We start from the raw sequence: 19,153 nt of genomic DNA, 5'->3' as shown, positions 1-19,153 counted from the left end.
ACCAGTACCCAGATGTCATCACCAGAGAGCACCTGGCCAACCGCATCCACTTGAAGGAGGAGAGAGTAGAGGTGAAATTCTTCCACACTACAGAGATCAAAAAAGTTTTTGCCCCTGTTTACTAAAAAAAAATAAAGAGGAATAATCTGATTCAGGAGCCATTTTAAAGCCTCCTCAGGGGGCTCCAGTTGTAGCACCTCAAAGTGCAATTTAGAAAACACATTGTGAATTCTGTGAGCCATAGGATAAAGCCAGGACACAATGGGTGTGTGCAGAACACTCACACATTGTCTTTATGGCCCGACACACTCCCAGGCACTCTTGCGCACGCTCACGCACGCACACACTGCTTAACTCTGCGGTCACTGCCCTGCTCTCAAATATTTTCACGTTCTGCATAACGCTTTTGTTTACCATTGGGATTCCTGGCTCACCTGCCCACCTTGAAACTGAACATGAACGCCAGGGAGGGAGTCCTCAGGTGGCTCTTGTCCTGAGTAACCTGTGTGGGCAGCCTTCATAACCAGAGTAGAACAGGCTGCCAAATCCTAGAACTTCCCGTCATGCTGTAAAATCCAAAGTTGTAAATGCCAATTGCTTTCAGGCCTGGGGTGTTTCATGGAGGCTGGAGATAAATGTTGCATTTCTTTTATTAAATGTCTAGGTTTGGTTTAAAAATCGACGGGCCAAGTGGAGGCATCAGAAAAGAGCTTCTACTTCGGCTCTGCTCCTTCAAGGCACCAAGAAACCCTCAGAGGAGAACTGCTAAGGGACTGACACTAAGTCTCACTGGGCTACTGTGAAAAGCATCCATTGCCCTGTTCCAGTGGTTTCACGGCCAGGTGGGACAGATGGAAGAGGAGGGGGGCTGGAGAGGGAAAGCAGTGAGGTAAAGGGCAGGTAAAGGTAGGTGCTGTATTTTCAAGTCCTTAGCTTTTTCATCCGAACAAAGTTCATCTCATGACAAATAAAACAAATGAGTCATAGGGCACGTTCCTCAAAAGCATAAGCCGAAAAGTTGCCAAATGCCGAAGGTGGGGATAGAGCTTGCTTCAATGTTAGTATTATAGATGCATATGTGGATGGTGGAGAGAGATTTCTCTCAACTTGTCTTTGTTCCTGTACAGATCGCGTTGTGCCTGTTTTGTTGTTATATAGTAGATTCGGAGACTATTCCGGAAAATGGCCTGGGTTTATATTGTTTTTACAGTGTCATGATGGTGTCTACAGTTGCATTTTGGGGTCAAGGTAGAAACTGACGAATTACACAGCTCATTCCTTAAACAAACTAACAGGCTTTATTTGCATTCTTCAAAATAAATTAATTCATGTACGGAGTAGGGGGCATCAAAGTACTCATAGTACTTTCAGACTAACGTCTTCAACTAACCTGTGCTAACGCATGGCTGGGGTACAGTTGGTTGTTAGTGCAGACAAAGCCATTTATATACTTCGCAATCTTCTCTTTCCATGCCCGACCACTCTGCAGCTGCTCTGGTCACAATGTGGGTTGGGTTGCCTGGAATGGGGCAACAGCAGTTGCCAACCCCAAACAAAAGGGCAAAAGAGAAATGAAAACTAAACTGTAGCACTGCAGAGGAAAAGCAGCACCCGCTGCTATGGGTATCCACTAGAGTTTGTACTGATAGAAGGCTGTATTTCACCAGAGAAGCTGGTTGTTTCCTTTTTGCATGTGTTTCACTCAGCTGGATAATTCAGCTAGATCTGTCAGTTTCCCATTCTGGTTCTCATGCACTAGGACCTTGCTTTCGGGTCTAGAGTGGTGCGTTGGGCTTCACAACAGCACAGAGGAAAGCTTCAGCCCCAGAACTGTCTATGTGGTGCAAAACCTGCCCCACCTGCTGTGTAAACGCTAAGGATGATAACTGTGTGCAGGGTTGTAGCCATGGCAGTCCTAGAACGTTAAAGAGACAAGGTGGGCGAGGTAATATCTTTTATTGGATCAACTTCTGTTGGTGAGAGCTTGTCTCCCAAGATATTACCTCACCTACATAAGGATGATAATTGGCAACGTCCTACAAGGCTAGCCAGCTTTTGAAGAATCGTTCCTGATTTCCATGCCCATTCTATGTTTTATTCCTTGCAGACAGATTCCCTTTCGTTTTCAGACTTGGATCCCTCCATGATAATTGTGGGTAATGGGGTGTGTATGTGCAGTAAATGCTGCTGGAGTTCTTTTCTAGCTGTCTGTAAAATAAAAGATTCATAAATAAATGTATTGGGGAGACAGCTGGTACTGGGATTGGAGCCCTGGCATTGAGCTTGCCAAACATGGTGCTCCTGACAAAAGAAGTAACTTTAAATTGGTTAGTCTCTAAGGTGCCACAAGTACTCCTTTTCTTTTTGCAAATACAGACTAACACGGCTGCTATTCTGAAATAAGTCCACAAAGATTCTGTCACTGTAAATAACACTTTGCACTCCACAGCACCTTTGCCTTCCTTCTGTGCTGCAGGGCTCACACCAAGAGCCACACACTAGTGTAGAATTTTCAACATAAGGGTATTGAGTTAAGCCTGAGTGATGCCATTTTCTGGTGGAGAATGTGCTCTACCGGGGAACTGCAGCTGAGAGCGCAGCCCTGAAAGTTGGGAGCGCTGGCCAGGGTGTGGGGCACGGCTAGGGGATAACATATCCAGGGTTTGAATGCTGGGAATTGTCATCTTGTTTCAGGATAGGACACACATACAGGCAAAATAATACTAATCTATTTCCCCCAAGCAAACTACCTGAAAAACTTGAATTGAACATTAACGGAATATCCATCTTTTCAAAGATATATAGAGGCTTGGCAGGATTGGATTATCAGTAAATGTCAATGGCACCAAACACATACAAACCACTGAAAAAATATTTCCATTGATAATAATCAAAATTTACTGATGGGTAAAGTGAATGAAAATGCTGCTTGAGAACTTAAGTTTAATTTAAGAATATTTACTTTGTATATTTTGACATGTGATCTGGACAATTTGTGTTTTAACGGTTGTAAAGTTTTAACTTTGTATATCTCAGTGTCTACTGTCAATAAATAATGATCGTTTGACCCTCCAGACTTCCTGCAACTGCAAAAATGTAAATAGATCCAAATAAAATACACAAAATTATGGTTTTAAGCTAACTGTGAAAATTTAAATGGATAAAAATAGAGAACATATTTAAAAATAACATTGATATTCTCCATCAAAATTACAAAAAAAAAATACAAATTGAATTCTGCCCTGCCTGGGTATTTAGCCTCAGTTCAGTACTTACAAGCAGTAGCTCCTGCCATCTGTGACTTACAAAGATCGTACATAAGTTAACATACTGCCATGTAATTTTTACTTTCAATTGCGTGTTTCTGGCAGGAAACTCTGGTGTCTGTGTTCCATTCAGTCCTGTAGATTGCTTTTTAGTTTTCAGAAATGATAGGATTAATATTTGCAGGCCAGCTGCAGAGTATCTATAGAATCAATAAGTCAACTCTGCAAATTAGGCAAAAGCATCACTGTATTCAGCCTTGTGCTTTAGTGTGACATCAGTCTGCCATTGTCTGAATCGTAAAAGGTGACTGCGGAGGCCTTTAAATAAAACCTCCCTCCCTCCCATTCGTCCGTGTGAACCAGAGCCCAGGCTCAAGTGAAACATCTCCCAAGGAGGCGCGGGCGGGCCCCTTTGGAAATCTTAGCTGCTATCAAACCGAGGGAAAGTCAGCCCCGAGCTCCCTGCCGCGCATGCGTTCTAGGCCGCCCCTTCCTCATCCTTGTCGGCAGGGGGCGCGCTCTCCCGTTGCGACGCTCCAGCCGCTCTCTGTGGTTTCTCTTTCGCCCGCCGCTCTAGGCTTTCCAGGCGCTGCCCCGGCCTGGAAGCGGGACGTGCGCGCGACAAGAAAACTACAAGTCCCAACAAGCAGCGCGTTGCGACGGTGGCTGGGAAGGGCCAAGCCCCCCCGCCCCGATTCTGGCCCTGTCCGTTCCTGCCCCGAGAAGCTGCGGACGCCCCCTGCCCTGGCTGACAGCGATCCCCGGCCTGGCGCGATGGAGGAGCCGAGGGCTCCCGCCGCCGCCGCCTCGCCCCTGGCGCTGGTGCCCCTGCAGGCCGACGGGGCCGCCGTGGCTGTGCTGCGGGAAGCGGCCCAGGAGCCCCCCAAGCGCCGTAAGAGGATCCTGGACGAGGAGAGCTACATCGAGGTGATCGGGCCGGGCCGCCTGAGGGGAGGGTGGGCCGGGCCTGGGGGCGGTGGGGGCCGGAGCTGTCTGGGGGCGGCCTGGGGAGGGGGGGGCGGTGCTGTCGGGGGCGGCCTGGGGGGGGGGGTGCTGTCGGGGGCGGCGGCGGCCTGGGGAGGGGGGGTGGTGCTGTTGGAGGGAGGGGGCGGGGGATGGGGTAGGTTGGGGAAGGTTGGGGAGGGAGGCCAGGCCTGGCCTGTCTTGTGCGGGGTTGGGGAGGGAGGCCAGGCCTCTCTGAGGGTGGGTAGGTAGGTGGTGGGGGAGTGGCCGGGCACTTGGGTCAGAGGTTCAGTGTGAGTTGGGTCCTGTCTCCTTTTGCTCGCGAGGCAACCCCCAACTTGTGCCATTCGTGAAGGGTGGGGGGGTTGACATAGCGAGCGATATTCCCCCCCCCCCCGGATCGGGCCCCCCACTGCGGCTCGAACCGCCGCCTCGGGGAGTCAGGCTTTGTGCCCCTTCCCAAAAGGGGCCCGGACAACTCAGCATTGCCCAGCTCATTAGAACAAGGGGGGAAAGTGGTTTCAGACACTCCAGCCACCCCGACCACCCGTGCCAACGTGGGTGGCTTCACAGTCCTGCTGTTCTGTGTTCAAAACTGTTACCAACCCTGCTCCTGGGTGGAGAACCCAGCCGACCAGCTGGAGAAAGCACTGAGCACACAGGGAAGGGTGAAACTGACTGTGTACAAGGTGCTGCCTAATACACAGTAAACACAGAGGAAAAATGAAGGGGAAGATACATTTTCCCAATCTTTTTAATTATAGTGGCCATAAGAGTCGTCTTTGTTTCCTGTCCAAGATTGGTGTGTAACGTTTCTGTGCACTGCTCTGCAGTTGCTGGGTTTTGCTCCAGAGCTGGCTGCGTTTCAGCACTGTATAATATGACACCTATACGGTCTATGTTTATAAATGTTTTTCACAGAGTATTTTGGGATCCTTCAAAATTATAGGTGCTATATGTCATGACGTTTTCAAAAGGGCAGAAAAATCTGCCAGAGGGGGCTAAATGGGTCAGGTTGGATTGTTAACGGTATGTGGACCTTTTTATCTTGGGTTGTTATCCTGCTAGCCGGGGCCAGATAAGATGTAACAAAGGGTAGGTGTGAATGCAGCCTGGCGTACACCACTAGCTTTAGTTTAGCTAGTACAGCTAAAAATAGCAGTGGAGACGTGATGGCACGGACCCTGGCTCAGGCTAGCTAGGCAAGTACATACCTGAGGCTCTGGGTGGGCTTGCACAGCCAGGCCAAACCCTGCCACTGTATCTTTACTGCTATTTTTAGCCATGCTAGCAGATGAAAGCTGGTGTGTGTATGTCTACGCAAGTTGTGATATGCGTTCGATTGCAGCATAGACATACCCAAAGTCTCTACACTCTGACAGATCTTTAGTGGCCTATTTTAAATGAGTTGGGTTCCATCCATTTCCTGATGTCTACTCACGTTTAATGCTAATTGGCGCCCTTAAGCAGTCTCAGCAAAGATGCCAAGGATTGAAGTGTAATGGTGATTAATCTCTCTCGCTCTTAGAGGTGATCCATCTAGAGATTCCCCAACTGGGGTGTATATCCCCCATGCGTGTGCGATGAGGTTATCAGGGGGGCATGAGGAACTGATGGGGCTGCACTGTAGGGCTGGAGTCAGGAGGGGTTCAGTCCGGTAGGGGAGGTGGAGAGGGGTCTGTGCAAGTGGTCTCAAATGCTAGGACCAGACTCCCTGCTTGTCTCACATGCCCACTGCTTTAGCTATCGCCTGGCAGATACCCTCCTCTGCTGGGGAGGACAGTGGGGAGCTGAAGGCTGCACTTAATAAGTATTGACTCTTGTGGGACAGAGCCACCTCCTGACTGTGGCCCCAGGACACAGTGCCCTGTCCACTTCCCCTTCTGGACAGCTGGGGTCAGGAGGGACAGTACTAAAGGAGTGCAGCCTTCTGCTCTACTCCTGACCCCGCCTCTTCAGTGCAGCCCACTTGCTTCCCCTGTGGGTGGGAGCGAGACAGGGAGGAAGCCGGGTCTTGGGAGCTGAGACCGCGCAACTGCTGCAAGGTGAGTACAGGCCCCCATGTCCCCTGGTCCCCCTTAGAAAGAGGCGAGCATGCATGGAACGTGAATCTCCAAAGGGGGACTCATCAAATAAAGTTTGGGAACCACTGCTCTAGATCATAGTTGAGCCTGCTGCTGGGGCAGTGTCGGGGAAGCCAGCACTGGTATTGTTTGTGCATCTGTGGTACCTCTTGTGGATAAATAGGACTTCAGTTTTCGTATGCACTGTAGTCATGGCCTTTCATGGAACCCTAAATCCTTATCCCCTTCCAAGGAATCTTCCCCAAACTGATCTTGTTTTTTCTTGCTTGCCAGATATGCTCAGAATTGTTTGTTCTCTTTTTTTTTTCTTTTCTTTTAACTATAGAGTTTGGAGAAAATTATTCAGAGGGATTTCTTTCCTGATGTTGAGAAGTTACGTGCTCAGAAGGAATACTTGGAGGCTGAAGAAAGTGGTGACTTAGAGAAAATGAGACAAATAGCTATCAAATTTGGCTCCTCACTGGGGAAATGGTCCAGGGAGACACCTGCACCATGTAAGGGCTGGCACTTGGGTGGCTGATTTCGTGGTCAGGCTATTAGTGTGGATGTGTGTCATAAAGTAAAAGATATGAAGCACTACTGTCTTTTTGTCACTTTAATGGATTGTTTTATGCTAGCAAGGTGTAAATTGTAGTGTTGTTAAGTGACTGGGAACCCAACTTACTTAAGGCACAGAATCCAACATGGTAGCTGCCTTCTGATCTAATTATGGAAAAGTACTGATTGCACAGGAGTTACCAGCCTGGATGACACAATGATGTATTGGCAGTGACTGGTATCAGCTGCTTTAGAGGAAGGGTACAAGAAACCATGCAGAGGGGCGGTTATAAAATAACCAGCCCATTGGGGAAACTGCTTCTTAACTCCCATTTGTTAGAGGTCACCTTATGCTCTGAAACATGAGGTGCTATGTCTGTTTGGAAACTCTTGGCTGTCTCTTTAATTCTTACTGTTATAACTCTGGATAGTCTTGTTATGTCAAGCCCTCTTCTGAATCCGGCTATGAAGCTTTATTTAATACAATGGCGTATCCTTTTAATTAACATACTCCAGTGGCAACAGATGCCCTGATTATCAGAGGTTCATGTCATAGGCCTCCACTGAACTGTTAGATACCTGCTTCTGTTCCAGGAATTGATTTAAAAATAAGCCTAGTATAAGCTTTAAAACATTTAAAAGCATTTTAAGATAAGAACTTGTTTAGCATCACTAAGAGATCAAGGAAGCGGCATGCAATGAAGAGAGGGATGTGCAGTGAAAAAGTATGCCAGCATACGCCAAGTCACACTGTAAGCTGCTGTGAAGATGCTTGTAGGCAAGAAATATGTGCTGGTCAGAATACATGTGCAACTTATTTATTTATTTTAGATCCATTGTACAAAATTTGTGTGTTTCCCAGTCATTTCAGTTAAGGGAGCATGCCATTTACAGGGCTTCTGGGGTGTGTGTGTGGTTTTTATTTTTCTCCTTTTGGGTTAATCTTCCCTCCTTCAGCCTGGTTTTAGGTGCTGTTTCCCATGTTGGCATGTAACTCTCATGCTGGGTAATTTACAGGCTTTCCCACAGTAAAACTCAGCCTCTGGTTGACTTCTTGCTATGGAGTTGGGGTGTTGGCTCGCAAAGGGGCAGCTACTGCACTGTTGGGACCTTGCGGTGAAGGACATGTACCATTGAATGGGTTTCCTGCCTGTGGTATTGGTGTTGCCATTTGCAACTGGCATTGCCCCGAGTGAGGGCTACCATGGAACACAAATCATTGCCTGCTTTTATCTGTCATTGTTTCAGATAAAATAAAGAATGCTTAGAATGCAATCTCCGCCCCTCCCCGCCCCCCCACTGAAATCAATGGGGAATCTTGCCATTGGTGCCCAGCAGGAGTAGGACCAGTTATCTAGTTGAGCTGAAACTTCATCAGTGGTTGGAACTGATTTACACAGATGTTGTTTTAAACCCTTCCCTAACTCTAGTTAAAGAATTCCTCCCTCTTAACCACAATTTGTAGGTCATCTGAGACTAATGAGAGCTGGCAGACAGGTCCCCCGAAGAGGTTGCAGCTTTTTGCTTATCCACTAGGGGTAACATGATGATGATCTGCTCCCCATTTTTGTAACACATGCTGGGATTTATTTCTCTGGCACAGATGTTACTCCAGCCACGTTTGAAACACCCGAAGTGCACCCAGGCGCCTCTTCCTTGTTGAACAAGCCCAAGGTTGGGATCAAAGCTGCGGAGGAAGGTAGGGAAGGGGCTATCTTCTTTATTTGGGTTCTCCAGCAGGAGGGGAAATATTGCTGTGCATGTTATCGGGTGTTAACCTTCCACTAAAGTGGCGCCTTCTAATATCTGTGCTAAGTGAAACTCCATCACAGGTTGGGTGGGATGTGGGCCTGCCTGGATCAATAACCATCTCTGACGTGAGAACTTCATTGCTTCCCAAGAAAAGGGTTTCTGCCTGGGCAAGGTGGCAGGAACACAGCTATTCATGTACAGAACAGTATGAACACGGACGTGTCATCTGGCGGCAAACTACTTCTGAATTGTCCTTTAATGTGAATAAATGAATGATCCTGAAGGGGATGGGTGTGGGAAAGGGTCACTGATCCTTCAATAAGTCAAGTCAATACTACTACTCTGTACGTCATATGTACTTTCATTTTGGATACAGATTCCTCACCAGTGCTCAAGTTAAGAGTGGACCAGTGGGGGAAAATACTTGCATGGGGGATTAATAACCAGGCATTGCTCATTACAGAAAGGGGAGTGTGAGCCTCTTCCTCAGACTTATTCCCTCATCTCTCTAGGAGAAGTGGAGAAAGAACAGAGTAAGGACACTCTTCCCAGCCTGGACAGCTTCTTAACAAAACACACTAGTGAGGATAATGCTTCATTTGAGCAGATCATGGAAGTGGCCAAAGAGAAGGAAAAGGCCAGGCATTCTTGGCTGTATGAAGCAGAAGAGGAGTTTGCCCAGGTGGGGAAATGGCTCCTGAATAGCTGAGCTTTTCTAACATAGTACTGTGGACAAGTGCTGTCGTCTGTTTAACCAAATGAGGGAGAAAGATGGTTTATAGTTTCTCTCTTGCCTTTGGCAGGGAGAAGAGAGAATATTAAGTTCCATTCTATTGTTGAGTCCCACTAGAACCCACTGTGATTGTTCCTTGTCTCTAGATATGTGACTGTTGAATTAATCGTACTGATGCATCAAGGACAAAACACTGACTGCTTGGTTTTGAGTTGTGTGTGCATGAGGCAGTGAGATCTAGCATACAGAGCTAGGAACTCTGGAGTTTAATCCTGGCTCTGCCCCAATTTGCTGTAGCATTTGACAACTCACTAAACCTTTGTGCTGCTGTTGTTCCTATCTAGAGCATGGGGATAATACTGACATACCCCAGGGGTGCTGAGGATATACGTTATACAGAGCTTTGAAAATATGAAGCACTGTCTAAGCACAAGTATTAGAATTCTTGGCAACAACCTTAGCGAGCTGTTGAACAGCTCTTCGTATTCATCTGTCAATGCTTTATTCTTTGGCAGACAGATTCTTGATCTTTTTCAATTATTGGCATTCAGAATCCTCTGTGTTGCTAATATGAAGTGTGTTAAATATGACCAGAAACACTGAAAAAGTATCTTGTCTAGTTAATAAAGTTTTATGGGACTTGGGGAAGGGGAAGCTGTTACTGGTGCGGGGAGCTCTGCTGTCAGTATTTCTAGAGGACCACTCAGCATTTAATCTCAAAGAGCTTTGTGAACTTAAGTTTACAAAGATTCTGTAACAAATAATGTGCACTTTTTTTTTAGCCCCGTATACATCCTGTCCACTCAAAAGATCTGATACCAAAGTTAAAAGGCCAACACCAGAGTAGCAGTCTCAAAACACAGTGATTGAGTCAGCCTGGGGCACAGAAGAGAGAGAGAGAAATGCAAGAAGCCATTCCAGGGCTAATATTTGCACCTCTTCCTTTAAACTTGGTATCTTATTTTATAGCCGTTGTCTCTGGTCTCTTCAGATAAATCCAGTCTCTGAACTGCTCTTCTCTGAAAGACACAAGATGTAAAAGATGAAAAGCAGAGCATCAAGCAGATGAATTATCAAGCTTATTTTCAGTCTGAAATGAGAATCTGCAATTCAGGCTTTGTTTTAAATTTGATTCCAGCGACGACTTGAGAATCTGGCACTTCCCTCAGCAGAGCAGCAGGCGCTGGAGAGCGGGAAAGCTGGCGTGGAGACCTGGGAGTACAAGGCTCAGAATTCCCTGATGTATTACCCAGCAGGTAAAGCAAACTGGCCCCTTAAGAGGCATCAGCAGATTTGGAAACATGCACTGGTTCAGGTGGGTGGATGTCACAAAGCGCCTGCATTTCTGTTTTGCTTTCCCCAGCACTTGTTCAGGTGCCTGACTTGCTGTCACTGTGGTAAGATTGCACTTTGCAGCTTTTCCTTCTGCAAGGCAGGGATATGCTCAGTTTCATTCTTTCCCATGTCATTCCTGCGTTGTTTCGACCCCGCTGCCATTTGTCATCCTGTCGCTCATTACCCACATTGCAGTGGCTGTTTGTTTTCAGGAGTCCTAGCTCCTTCCTATTGGGTTTGTCTTGTTAATGAGCACTTTCAGTTCCCCTCTTTCCTCCTACCGTCCTACTCAGCTCTGTATATGTGGGCTTTGCTGGTCCCTTGGCTGCCGTCTAAAAGGCAATGGGATCCTTTAACAAACCCAGACTGGGCCTCGATGCCGTTTTTAGCTATGAATGCATGGTAAATAACCTTCATGTGAAATGTGGGAACTCTTATGTGTTTCCTGGTTTTCTAATGTAGCCTTGATTTTGTCCTTGTTTTTCAGGTGGTAGGTTAGACACCTAACTGCATTAATGTGAACTTTATTTTAAATGGGTGGAAATGGCAAAATATAATTGCATCTGTACATTGTGTCTTGCAGAACTGTGTACTGATCCCTGAGATTGTTTGTTTGGGGGCTTTAGGTCAGCCTGCCCCCTGTTAGTGGGCCCTCAGCCCTTTCCTTGATGTCTTGGCTTGCCGTTCCAGGTGTGCCCGATGAGGATGATGTGTTTAAGAAGCCTCGAGAAGTTGTCCATAGAAACACCCGCTTTCTGAGAGATCCATTCAGCCAAGCTGTGAGCAAATCCCAGCTCCAGCAGGCAGCAGCCCTCAATGCCCAGGTTCGTTTACAGACAGGACATGCTTGTGACCGAAATACCCCTCATTGGGAGAGGTGCATGAGTTATGAGAACTGAACGTGGCAAATGTGCCTAATTGTCTGCTTTCTCCAAGTGCACCCGATTGATGCCAGCTTTTCTGTTCTAGTACAAACAGGGCAAAGTAGGGCCAGATGGGAAGGAGCTGATCCCTCAGGAGTCTCCAAAAGTGAATGGATATGGATTTGTGGCCACCCCTTCTCCTGCCCCTGGTAAGAAGAGACTTTTTTTTGCTCTGACGTAAAAGCGAAGTAGTTTGCAATGCTGTCCTGTTCCACTGACCTTTTGATGAACACTCCACCCTAGGAGTCAATGCTTCTTTAATCGGGCAGCTTTGACTTCGACTCTGTATGTCTGCTGAGCCAATGGGTCTCTGGGGTAGAGAATATGCCAATTTAATGCTCTGTCAAGTCTCAGTCCAAAGATAGAAACGATGCTGGGCTCAGGAGGCTCTGAGACGTGTATGCTGCTTCGCTGGACTCGGGTTGAATGGACTAGATCATCCTAGGAAAGGCTTATGGGAACTCTGAGGGGAGCATGGCACTTGTAACTTTCTGGTGGTGATTGTCTCTCTAGTGCCTATATCCAAGGATCTCAAAGCATTTCACAAACATTTACCCCTCCCCCCAGCAGTTCTATTCTATATAGATAGTTTTATACAGTACTCATCACTGAAGTAGCTGAGTGCCTTCCAGTAGTGCATTAAGCACATCTGTCACGTGGTGTTTATTCTGCCCTCCTCTTCCCCAGAGGGAGAAGCGTGTGGGGGAGTGTCATGTTTTGGGTGCGCTTTTTGTTTTGTCTCGTTTTGTTTTCCAGTTGTTAATTGTTAAATACATTTACTGGTTGCTACGTGTTTATATTGGTGAAGGCACATCAAAGAAATGGGCCTTGCACTTGAAGTGGAAAGTGGGGAGGTTTGTGATAGTCCTCGGCTCTGGAGGGAATTCATTCCACAGTCTTGGGCCACCCCGGGAGAAGGCTCTGGTCTTTTAGATAACCTGGACCCATGCCATGGGAAGCCAGTGTAGAGAGCGGAGGACAGGTGTGATGTGCTCGCAGCAGCTGTGCTGCTGAGGAGATGTGCTGCGGTGTTTTGTCCTAACGGGAGTTTCGGTTTCATGCCCAGGAGTATCGTGTTGCTGTACTCCTGTCGAGCAGTGATGAAGACATGAATAACTGAGGGCGGGTCTTCATCTGCCAGGATGGTACAGAGTGTCCTAGCCAACTGGAGATGATAGAAAGCATTACTCCCAGCTGTTGCTATGTGAGAGTTCAGCGTCAGTGAGGAATCCAAGTCCTCCTAGACTATGGACTGACGTGACCAATTGTGCATCAATCAAAGGAGATTGCACCATGGCTGCCAACTCCTCAAAATACCTTTCTCTGCCCACCAGCATCACCTGTGTTTTGTTTGGGTTCTGTCAGCTGTTCTTCGTCCGTGAGCTGATCTCAGCCAAGCACTGGGCCATCGTGGTGCTAGTGATGTGGACATATGATGTGAAGGACAGGGAGAGCTGTGTGTCATCTGCATGTTAGTGGCACTTGAGTCCATGTCTGTTGAGCAGTTCACCTAGTGGCTGCATGTAGATATTGAGAAGGTCTGGAGAGAGAATTGATCCTTGTAGAACCCACAAGTGAGGGGTAGTAGTGGAGGTGCAGTTTCCCGTCACTACTCTTTGGGTGCATTCCTCCAGGAAGGACTGAAACCACTTTAGCACGTTACCCTGGACTCCTGCCACCCCTCTCAGGTAAGATCATAGCATCTCATGGTCAACAGTGTTGAAAACTGCAGAGAAGCTCAGGAGGATGAGAATGGAGTCTGTCTGCCCTCTAGCCACTGGCAGCAGGAGATCATCCAGCAGTGCAACTAAAGCAGTTTCAGTTTTGTATCCTGGTGTGAATACAGATTGTGCCGGGTCTAGAACGTTGGCCTCAGTTAGATGAGCTGGTAGTTGGCCTCTTGCTAGCTTCTTTGTAAACTTGCTCAGGAATGGGAGGTTTGACATGGGCTGAAAGATAACTAGGACTGAAGTATCCAGAGTGAGTTTCTTTGGTGTTGGTAGGACTGGAAGAGCAGATTCTGGCTGTTTTGGTTGGGAGCGGCACTGTTGTGAAAGAGGGTCACAAACACGCCTGGAGCGGTGTGAGTCAGATTCACAAGTCTTGTGTCGGGACACTTTTAGGGTGTCCACAACCTCTTGGTGAGTGAGTGCCCTGAACTCTGGGAATGCAGGTGGGTTGATGGGTGCAGGTAGAGTGGATCCATGCTGGTTGAGAAGCCTTCCTGAACGTGTGGGATCTTTTCAGCAAAGTAAGATAGCTCTTCGCAGCACTTGGTGCCCGGCTCTGATGCAGGTTGTGGGTGGTCTGGATTAATGGTGTGGTTTGCCACCCTGGATAGCTCCTTGGGAGGGATTTGGCAGCTTTAGTGGAGGCTGATAGGAAGTTCTCTAGGCAGGTAATACAGCCTCAGCACAGGCTTTGAGGAATTCAGTATGTTTCATTCTGTCGGAATCTGCCTTTGTTTTTTGCCCTTGGTGCTTGATTCATAGATTCATAGATATTTAGGTCAGAAGGGACCATTATGATCATCTAGTCTGACCTCCTGTACAATGCAGGGTTGTAGATATTGCTTGAGTTTGGGCTCCTCTCTTTTCATGCAGCGCAGGGTGTCAGAAACCAAGGAAATCTGTGAGACTGACGGGGAGAAAGGGACTGTTAGGAGCCAGTGGGTCAATGGTTGAGGCCAGTTCACAATGGTAATGATTCAACAGTTCAGCGTTCCAACTTATCCAAAGGGCAGCCCCTGTACTAGGATAGATCCATTAACAGCACGCTGGGGTTCTGTGCCATTCTGATCCAAACAGATTCTCTGTGCTCCCTAGTGCATTGCAAGCTCCTGTTCATTTTACAATCCATTATCACCACTCCCAATCTCCCTCAGCCCTACGGCTTTCTCTCCCTCCCTTTGAATAGATCTGTATTGTGTAGTCTATACGATGACCTCTCTGGTACTTCATAAGAATCTAATGGGCTCTGTTTTTATTGGGGGCTAACTGATTTTATGCTGACCTTCCTGTGACCATTTATTTTTAGTCATTCGTATTGAAGACTGGGGATCCTTGTGTCCTTTCCAGCACCTGGCAAAGCCTGCAGCTGGCATGCTCAGTGCAGTTCCTTTCCATGGTATAAATATTCTCTAAGACAGAAATCAGTTAGGGGGAAGATCCCATGGTTTATCCTGATAAGCCAGCTACTAGATCAGGCTCTGGGAAATTGTCCTGCAGCTCTAGATATTGGTAAAGGGATGATGTATCTTCCCTACAGTGAGTGTGATTGTCTCTGTAGTGATGGCTGTTCCATTGGCTGACCAGTGATTTATGCTGTTTCATAACCAGGTTCTGTTAACCGTTGTGGGGAGAAGACCGCCCCTGTGTTAGGGCAGAGCACACACATTCTGGGTGTTGCAGTCTCTACAAATGTCTTGCATCCCAGACTGACTCTTCTTAACTTGTTGCTAGGTGTGAACGACTCTCCTCTTATGACGTGGGGTGAGATAGAGAGCACCCCATTGCGAGTAGATGGGTCAGAAACGCCGTATGTGGACAGGACACCTGGGCCGGCCTTTAAGGTATTCCATGTCAGATTTCAGCACTCAGATCTTTTGGGGGATGGACTGGGGTGGTGGGGCAGGGGAGCAGTCACTAATAGACTAACATTTATTATTGTAGGGGTTATGACTTGGCTGTGGTACTGGCTATCTAGGTCCTATGGGTAGAGTTTAGCTGGATAAAATGCTCTGGCCATGAGGGCTCCTGGTCCATCCCAGGCATCCTGAGGTTGAATATTCTGGGGTTCTCCAAGAGTCTGGAGAAGAGGAGGGTGTCTCATTTTTGGGATTTGATATATAAGTAGATTAGGGAGTCTTAAATCAAACTTTCCCTGCTGGGTGGCTTCCTTCCAGCTTGGCCCTGTTGGCCCATCACCACCAGCTGAGACATCTGAGTCCAGTGAGGTTTGGGGAGGTGGCTTGGCTCTACTAATTGCATCTCACCTCAGATGCAGGACGTCTCCCATTCCCTACCTGGAGAACAGTGAGCACCTTTTGGGTGTGATTCCTGAGGATAGCAGCAGTGGAATTCTTCTATCTCCATTTTGTCAGACCTGCCAGACCATTTGCCAGACCATTTTGTCAGCAGTTGGTTGGTTTTTCCCAGAGCTTAGCAATGATTGGGGCTTGGATGAGAGCTGAGTGGCTGAAGGCTGACCCAGGTAAAACAGAGGTGATACATTTTGTTCAGGGAAGACAACTGGAGGAAATGCCAGAGTTCAGCTCAGCCAAGGAGGCAGTTACTGTTTTACCATTTTTGTTACACAGATCTTCAGCTTGGAGATTCTGCTGTATCTTCAACTGCCTCTGGCTGTCCAGATAGCAGCAAAGCTAAGAGTGGGTTCTCTTCCCCTCCCATCCTTAATGTAGATCCTTACGGGTTGGACTCCAGCTATGAATGGGCTTGGTTAGCAGCCTGGAGACTTACCTGGTTTGGTGTATTTACAGATCCTGGAGCCTGGGCGCAGAGAGCGGTTAGGACTCAAGATGGCCAATGAGGCGGCTGCTAAAAACCGAGCGAAGAAACAGGAAGCGTTAAGAAGAGTCACGGAAAACTTGGCCAAGTGAGACGTCTCCATATTAAACTGTCCCTGGCAGTGGGGGAGAATAGCAAGTGCTGTCTAGTAAGAGTTAAATCAGCATGCATAGAGGAAAGGCATTTGGGTGAGGAGAAGGAGTACAAGGATCAGGAGAAGGAGGGGCTTTGAGAAGCAAGAATGGATACACTCAAACTGGGAGGAGACTTTAGATGTGAACAAGCCCAGTTTCTAGGAGAAGGCTGTTGGCAGTACGGTAGAGAGGCATGTACTTTGGGAACTCTCCTCCCAGGCCAAACTGCTCTTGCTCCAGGAGGGTAAGTGCCCCAAATGATCACAAAAGGCAGAGACGTTCCAGGACTTGGTTGTTTGGGGTAGGGACGGAGAGGATTCAATGGACCCAAAGAGAAGGCAAGGGAGCATTGCTCGCATTCGGGGGGGCTCCTGCCATTAATCAGAGAGAGAGACAGCAGGGCTGAGGTTTAACCACACAAGTGGGAGGAGAGTTCAGGCATTGCTGCCAGAAGAGCAGAATGGCCAGGATCTGTCCTGAGCTGTGCTCTGAATGATTCAAGTAATGCAGGAGTGGAAGGAGAAGGGAGCGTGCGAGTCAGAGTTCGCAGGGCCTGGGAGGTGCTGCGTCTGTTCAGTGATCTGTGTGCTCTCTGATACACAGCTTTTGCTCTTTTAAAACTATTCTGCTTCTATTGCAGCCTCACTCCAAAAGGACTGAGTCCAGCTATGTCACCAGCATTGCAACGACTAGTAAACAGGACGGCGAGCAAATACACTGACAAAGCCCTGCGAGCCAGTTATACCCCTTCTCCAGCACACCCAGGAACCCCTGGATATAAGACCCCAGCAGGAGGGTCTCGCACCCCCACTAGCACCCCACCTCCTAGGACTGTCTCTGAGATGCCAGTAACACAAGATCCCGCTTCAATCACAGACAACCTGCTGCAGCTCCCTAAAAGACGAAAGGCATCTGATTTCTTCTGAATACAACCTTCACCAGCAGGGCTGTGTGCAAGTTGAGAGCAGTATGCGCTGCCAGGAGCAAGGGGCATTTGCTTAAAGCTGCTAGAATGTCATCTAGCAGTTGCTGGATTTGGGACCATTTCTGCCCTCGAGTAGTGCATAGTTCCCGCACTTGACATGCCATTACTAGAACAAGAGTGGAGCAGCCTGCAACATGCGTTTTGGAAGCAGACTATTTACCAGTGTGGTATAAGTTCTCTTCATACCACGTGGACATGTTACACAGAATCGGTAGGGGACAAGGTCGTTTCCAGAAATAGCAAAAAAGGGCTTGGACTTTTGGAAAATAGCCAGAAATGTTTGGGATATTTTTTTGTAATTCTCCTTGTTTTTTTTAAAAAGCGTGACCCTGCTGACTGCATTTGAGTGCCTCTCTTTCTGTACAGATGTCTATTTATAAAATAGCAAGCCTTTGTATTAAGGCCTGAACCAAGGTGTGAAACTTCCTTGCTTTTGGCTGTGTGTTCCACTGAAAAATGCTGTTCCGCTGAGTAAAGAAGAGATGTAGGCAAGTCTCCGTATTCTTTCCTCTTCCAATCCCAATTCTGCATAGAAAGAGCCAAAATACCAGAAAGCCTCTCTTTAACTTTCCATCTATTTAAACTGCACTCTTTAGTGTCCAACAGGCCCATTGGTGAGCATTAGTCCTTTGAGGACACAGAGGAGCAGCCGTCAGTGCACACATTTTCTATTCGTCTGCCCTCCTGGGTAGAGTCCAGAAATGTGGCAAGTATTTTTGCCCTGCAGTGAAGTACAGCAGGAGCTATTTATGGGAGTGCACATCTGAAATACCCAGCGAGTTGTAGATGTCATAAAGAACTTTGGAAATCTTAGAATCTGAGCAGAAAAAACAAGTCGTCAGTGTTTGGTCTGAAGGACACCTGCATTTTACAGTGCTCTGACATTGAATGCAGTCATTTGGGGGGAGAGGTCAGCCTGGGACAGTGAAATTTACTGTTGCTGTGGCCTCACCTTTCAAGTGAGGCTTTATTCTTTTTTTTTAAAAAAATAGGGGGGGTCAAAGTGGAAGGTCAGCAGCCTTTGTGTAGTTTCTTGTGCACTAGGAAAGTGCTCCTCACTGCCTCTGGTTACAAGGAATGCATCACTGGCTTTTTGTGTGTGTGTCAAATATAATCATTGCAAATAGAGCTGTCACCTTGACCATCTGATGTGGTTTAGAGAGCCAGAACACAGCTCCATATGGTCCTGATCCAGTTTCCACTGACTTCAATGGCCAGCTTCTCATTTACTTCAGTGGCCATTGGCTCAGGCTGTATTTGAATTGGTGAGATCAGTTGGTTTTTCCAAGGTATAAAATTCTGTTGTTATTATTATTATTTTTTAATGGCCAATCTCTCTCTGTCTCTCTCTTTAAAAGTAGAACTTTCTGTACAAGCTTGAAAGTCTCTGATCCCCCATCATTCACTTCAGCAAGCTGCATTTTCTGCCTCGCTCTGCTTGGCAGCAAAAGAGTTAGGCTGACAGAGGATAACCACGATGGCAACAAGTGCTGAGCAAATGCATTCACACGGCTCACTTGTGGAGAGCGTGAAAGTAGGGGTGGGAGATGTTTCTAAAACCTACAGAACATTATTTTTATTAATGTTACAATTCAAGGTTAGAAAAATCTGCTTTAATGAATGGAAGCATTTTCTGGTGAGGGGGTGGGGCACAAACCGTTCATTTTGGCAGACATGAGCTTTCACTTACTAAATATTTCTGTTGAGCTGTTGTGAAGAGAGCTTGGCAAATGTAAACAATGCATCACCTTCCTCCCTCTGCAGATGGTGCCAGTGCTGCCCCTCACTCTGCCCTGCAGCAGCAGAGTGAAATTCAGACTGGGGTCAGTTTCACAGCTGCTGCTGTTCAGAACACCCTGGTGGCGGTGGTTTGGGAAGGCTGTGAGTAGGAGCTGGAGTGATTGGTGGGAAAGTT

At 47.3% G+C, this 19,153-nt stretch overlaps 1 protein-coding gene across 1 annotated transcript; it reads left to right on the top strand.

The window, feature by feature from the left end:
• Positions 1 to 3,956: 3,956 nt before the first annotated feature.
• On the top strand, positions 3,957 to 17,639 carry ESS2 (ess-2 spliceosome associated protein). Its single transcript, XM_077834955.1, has 10 exons — positions 3,957 to 4,193; positions 6,639 to 6,807; positions 8,454 to 8,549; positions 9,115 to 9,284; positions 10,474 to 10,591; positions 11,361 to 11,494; positions 11,640 to 11,742; positions 15,055 to 15,164; positions 16,092 to 16,207; positions 16,894 to 17,639. Exons 1-10 carry the CDS (start codon positions 4,041 to 4,043, stop codon positions 17,177 to 17,179), a joined length of 1,455 nt encoding a protein of 484 aa, XP_077691081.1. The 5' UTR covers positions 3,957 to 4,040; the 3' UTR covers positions 17,180 to 17,639.
• The last annotated feature ends 1,514 nt before the right edge of the window (positions 17,640 to 19,153 follow it).

The sequence above is a fragment of the Eretmochelys imbricata genome, chromosome 15 (genome assembly GCF_965152235.1).
Source record: "Eretmochelys imbricata isolate rEreImb1 chromosome 15, rEreImb1.hap1, whole genome shotgun sequence".
NCBI classification, from domain to species: domain Eukaryota; kingdom Metazoa; phylum Chordata; order Testudines; family Cheloniidae; genus Eretmochelys; species Eretmochelys imbricata.
Note: the sequence above shows the minus strand (reverse complement) of the source record. Positions and strands in the feature narration are given on the sequence as shown.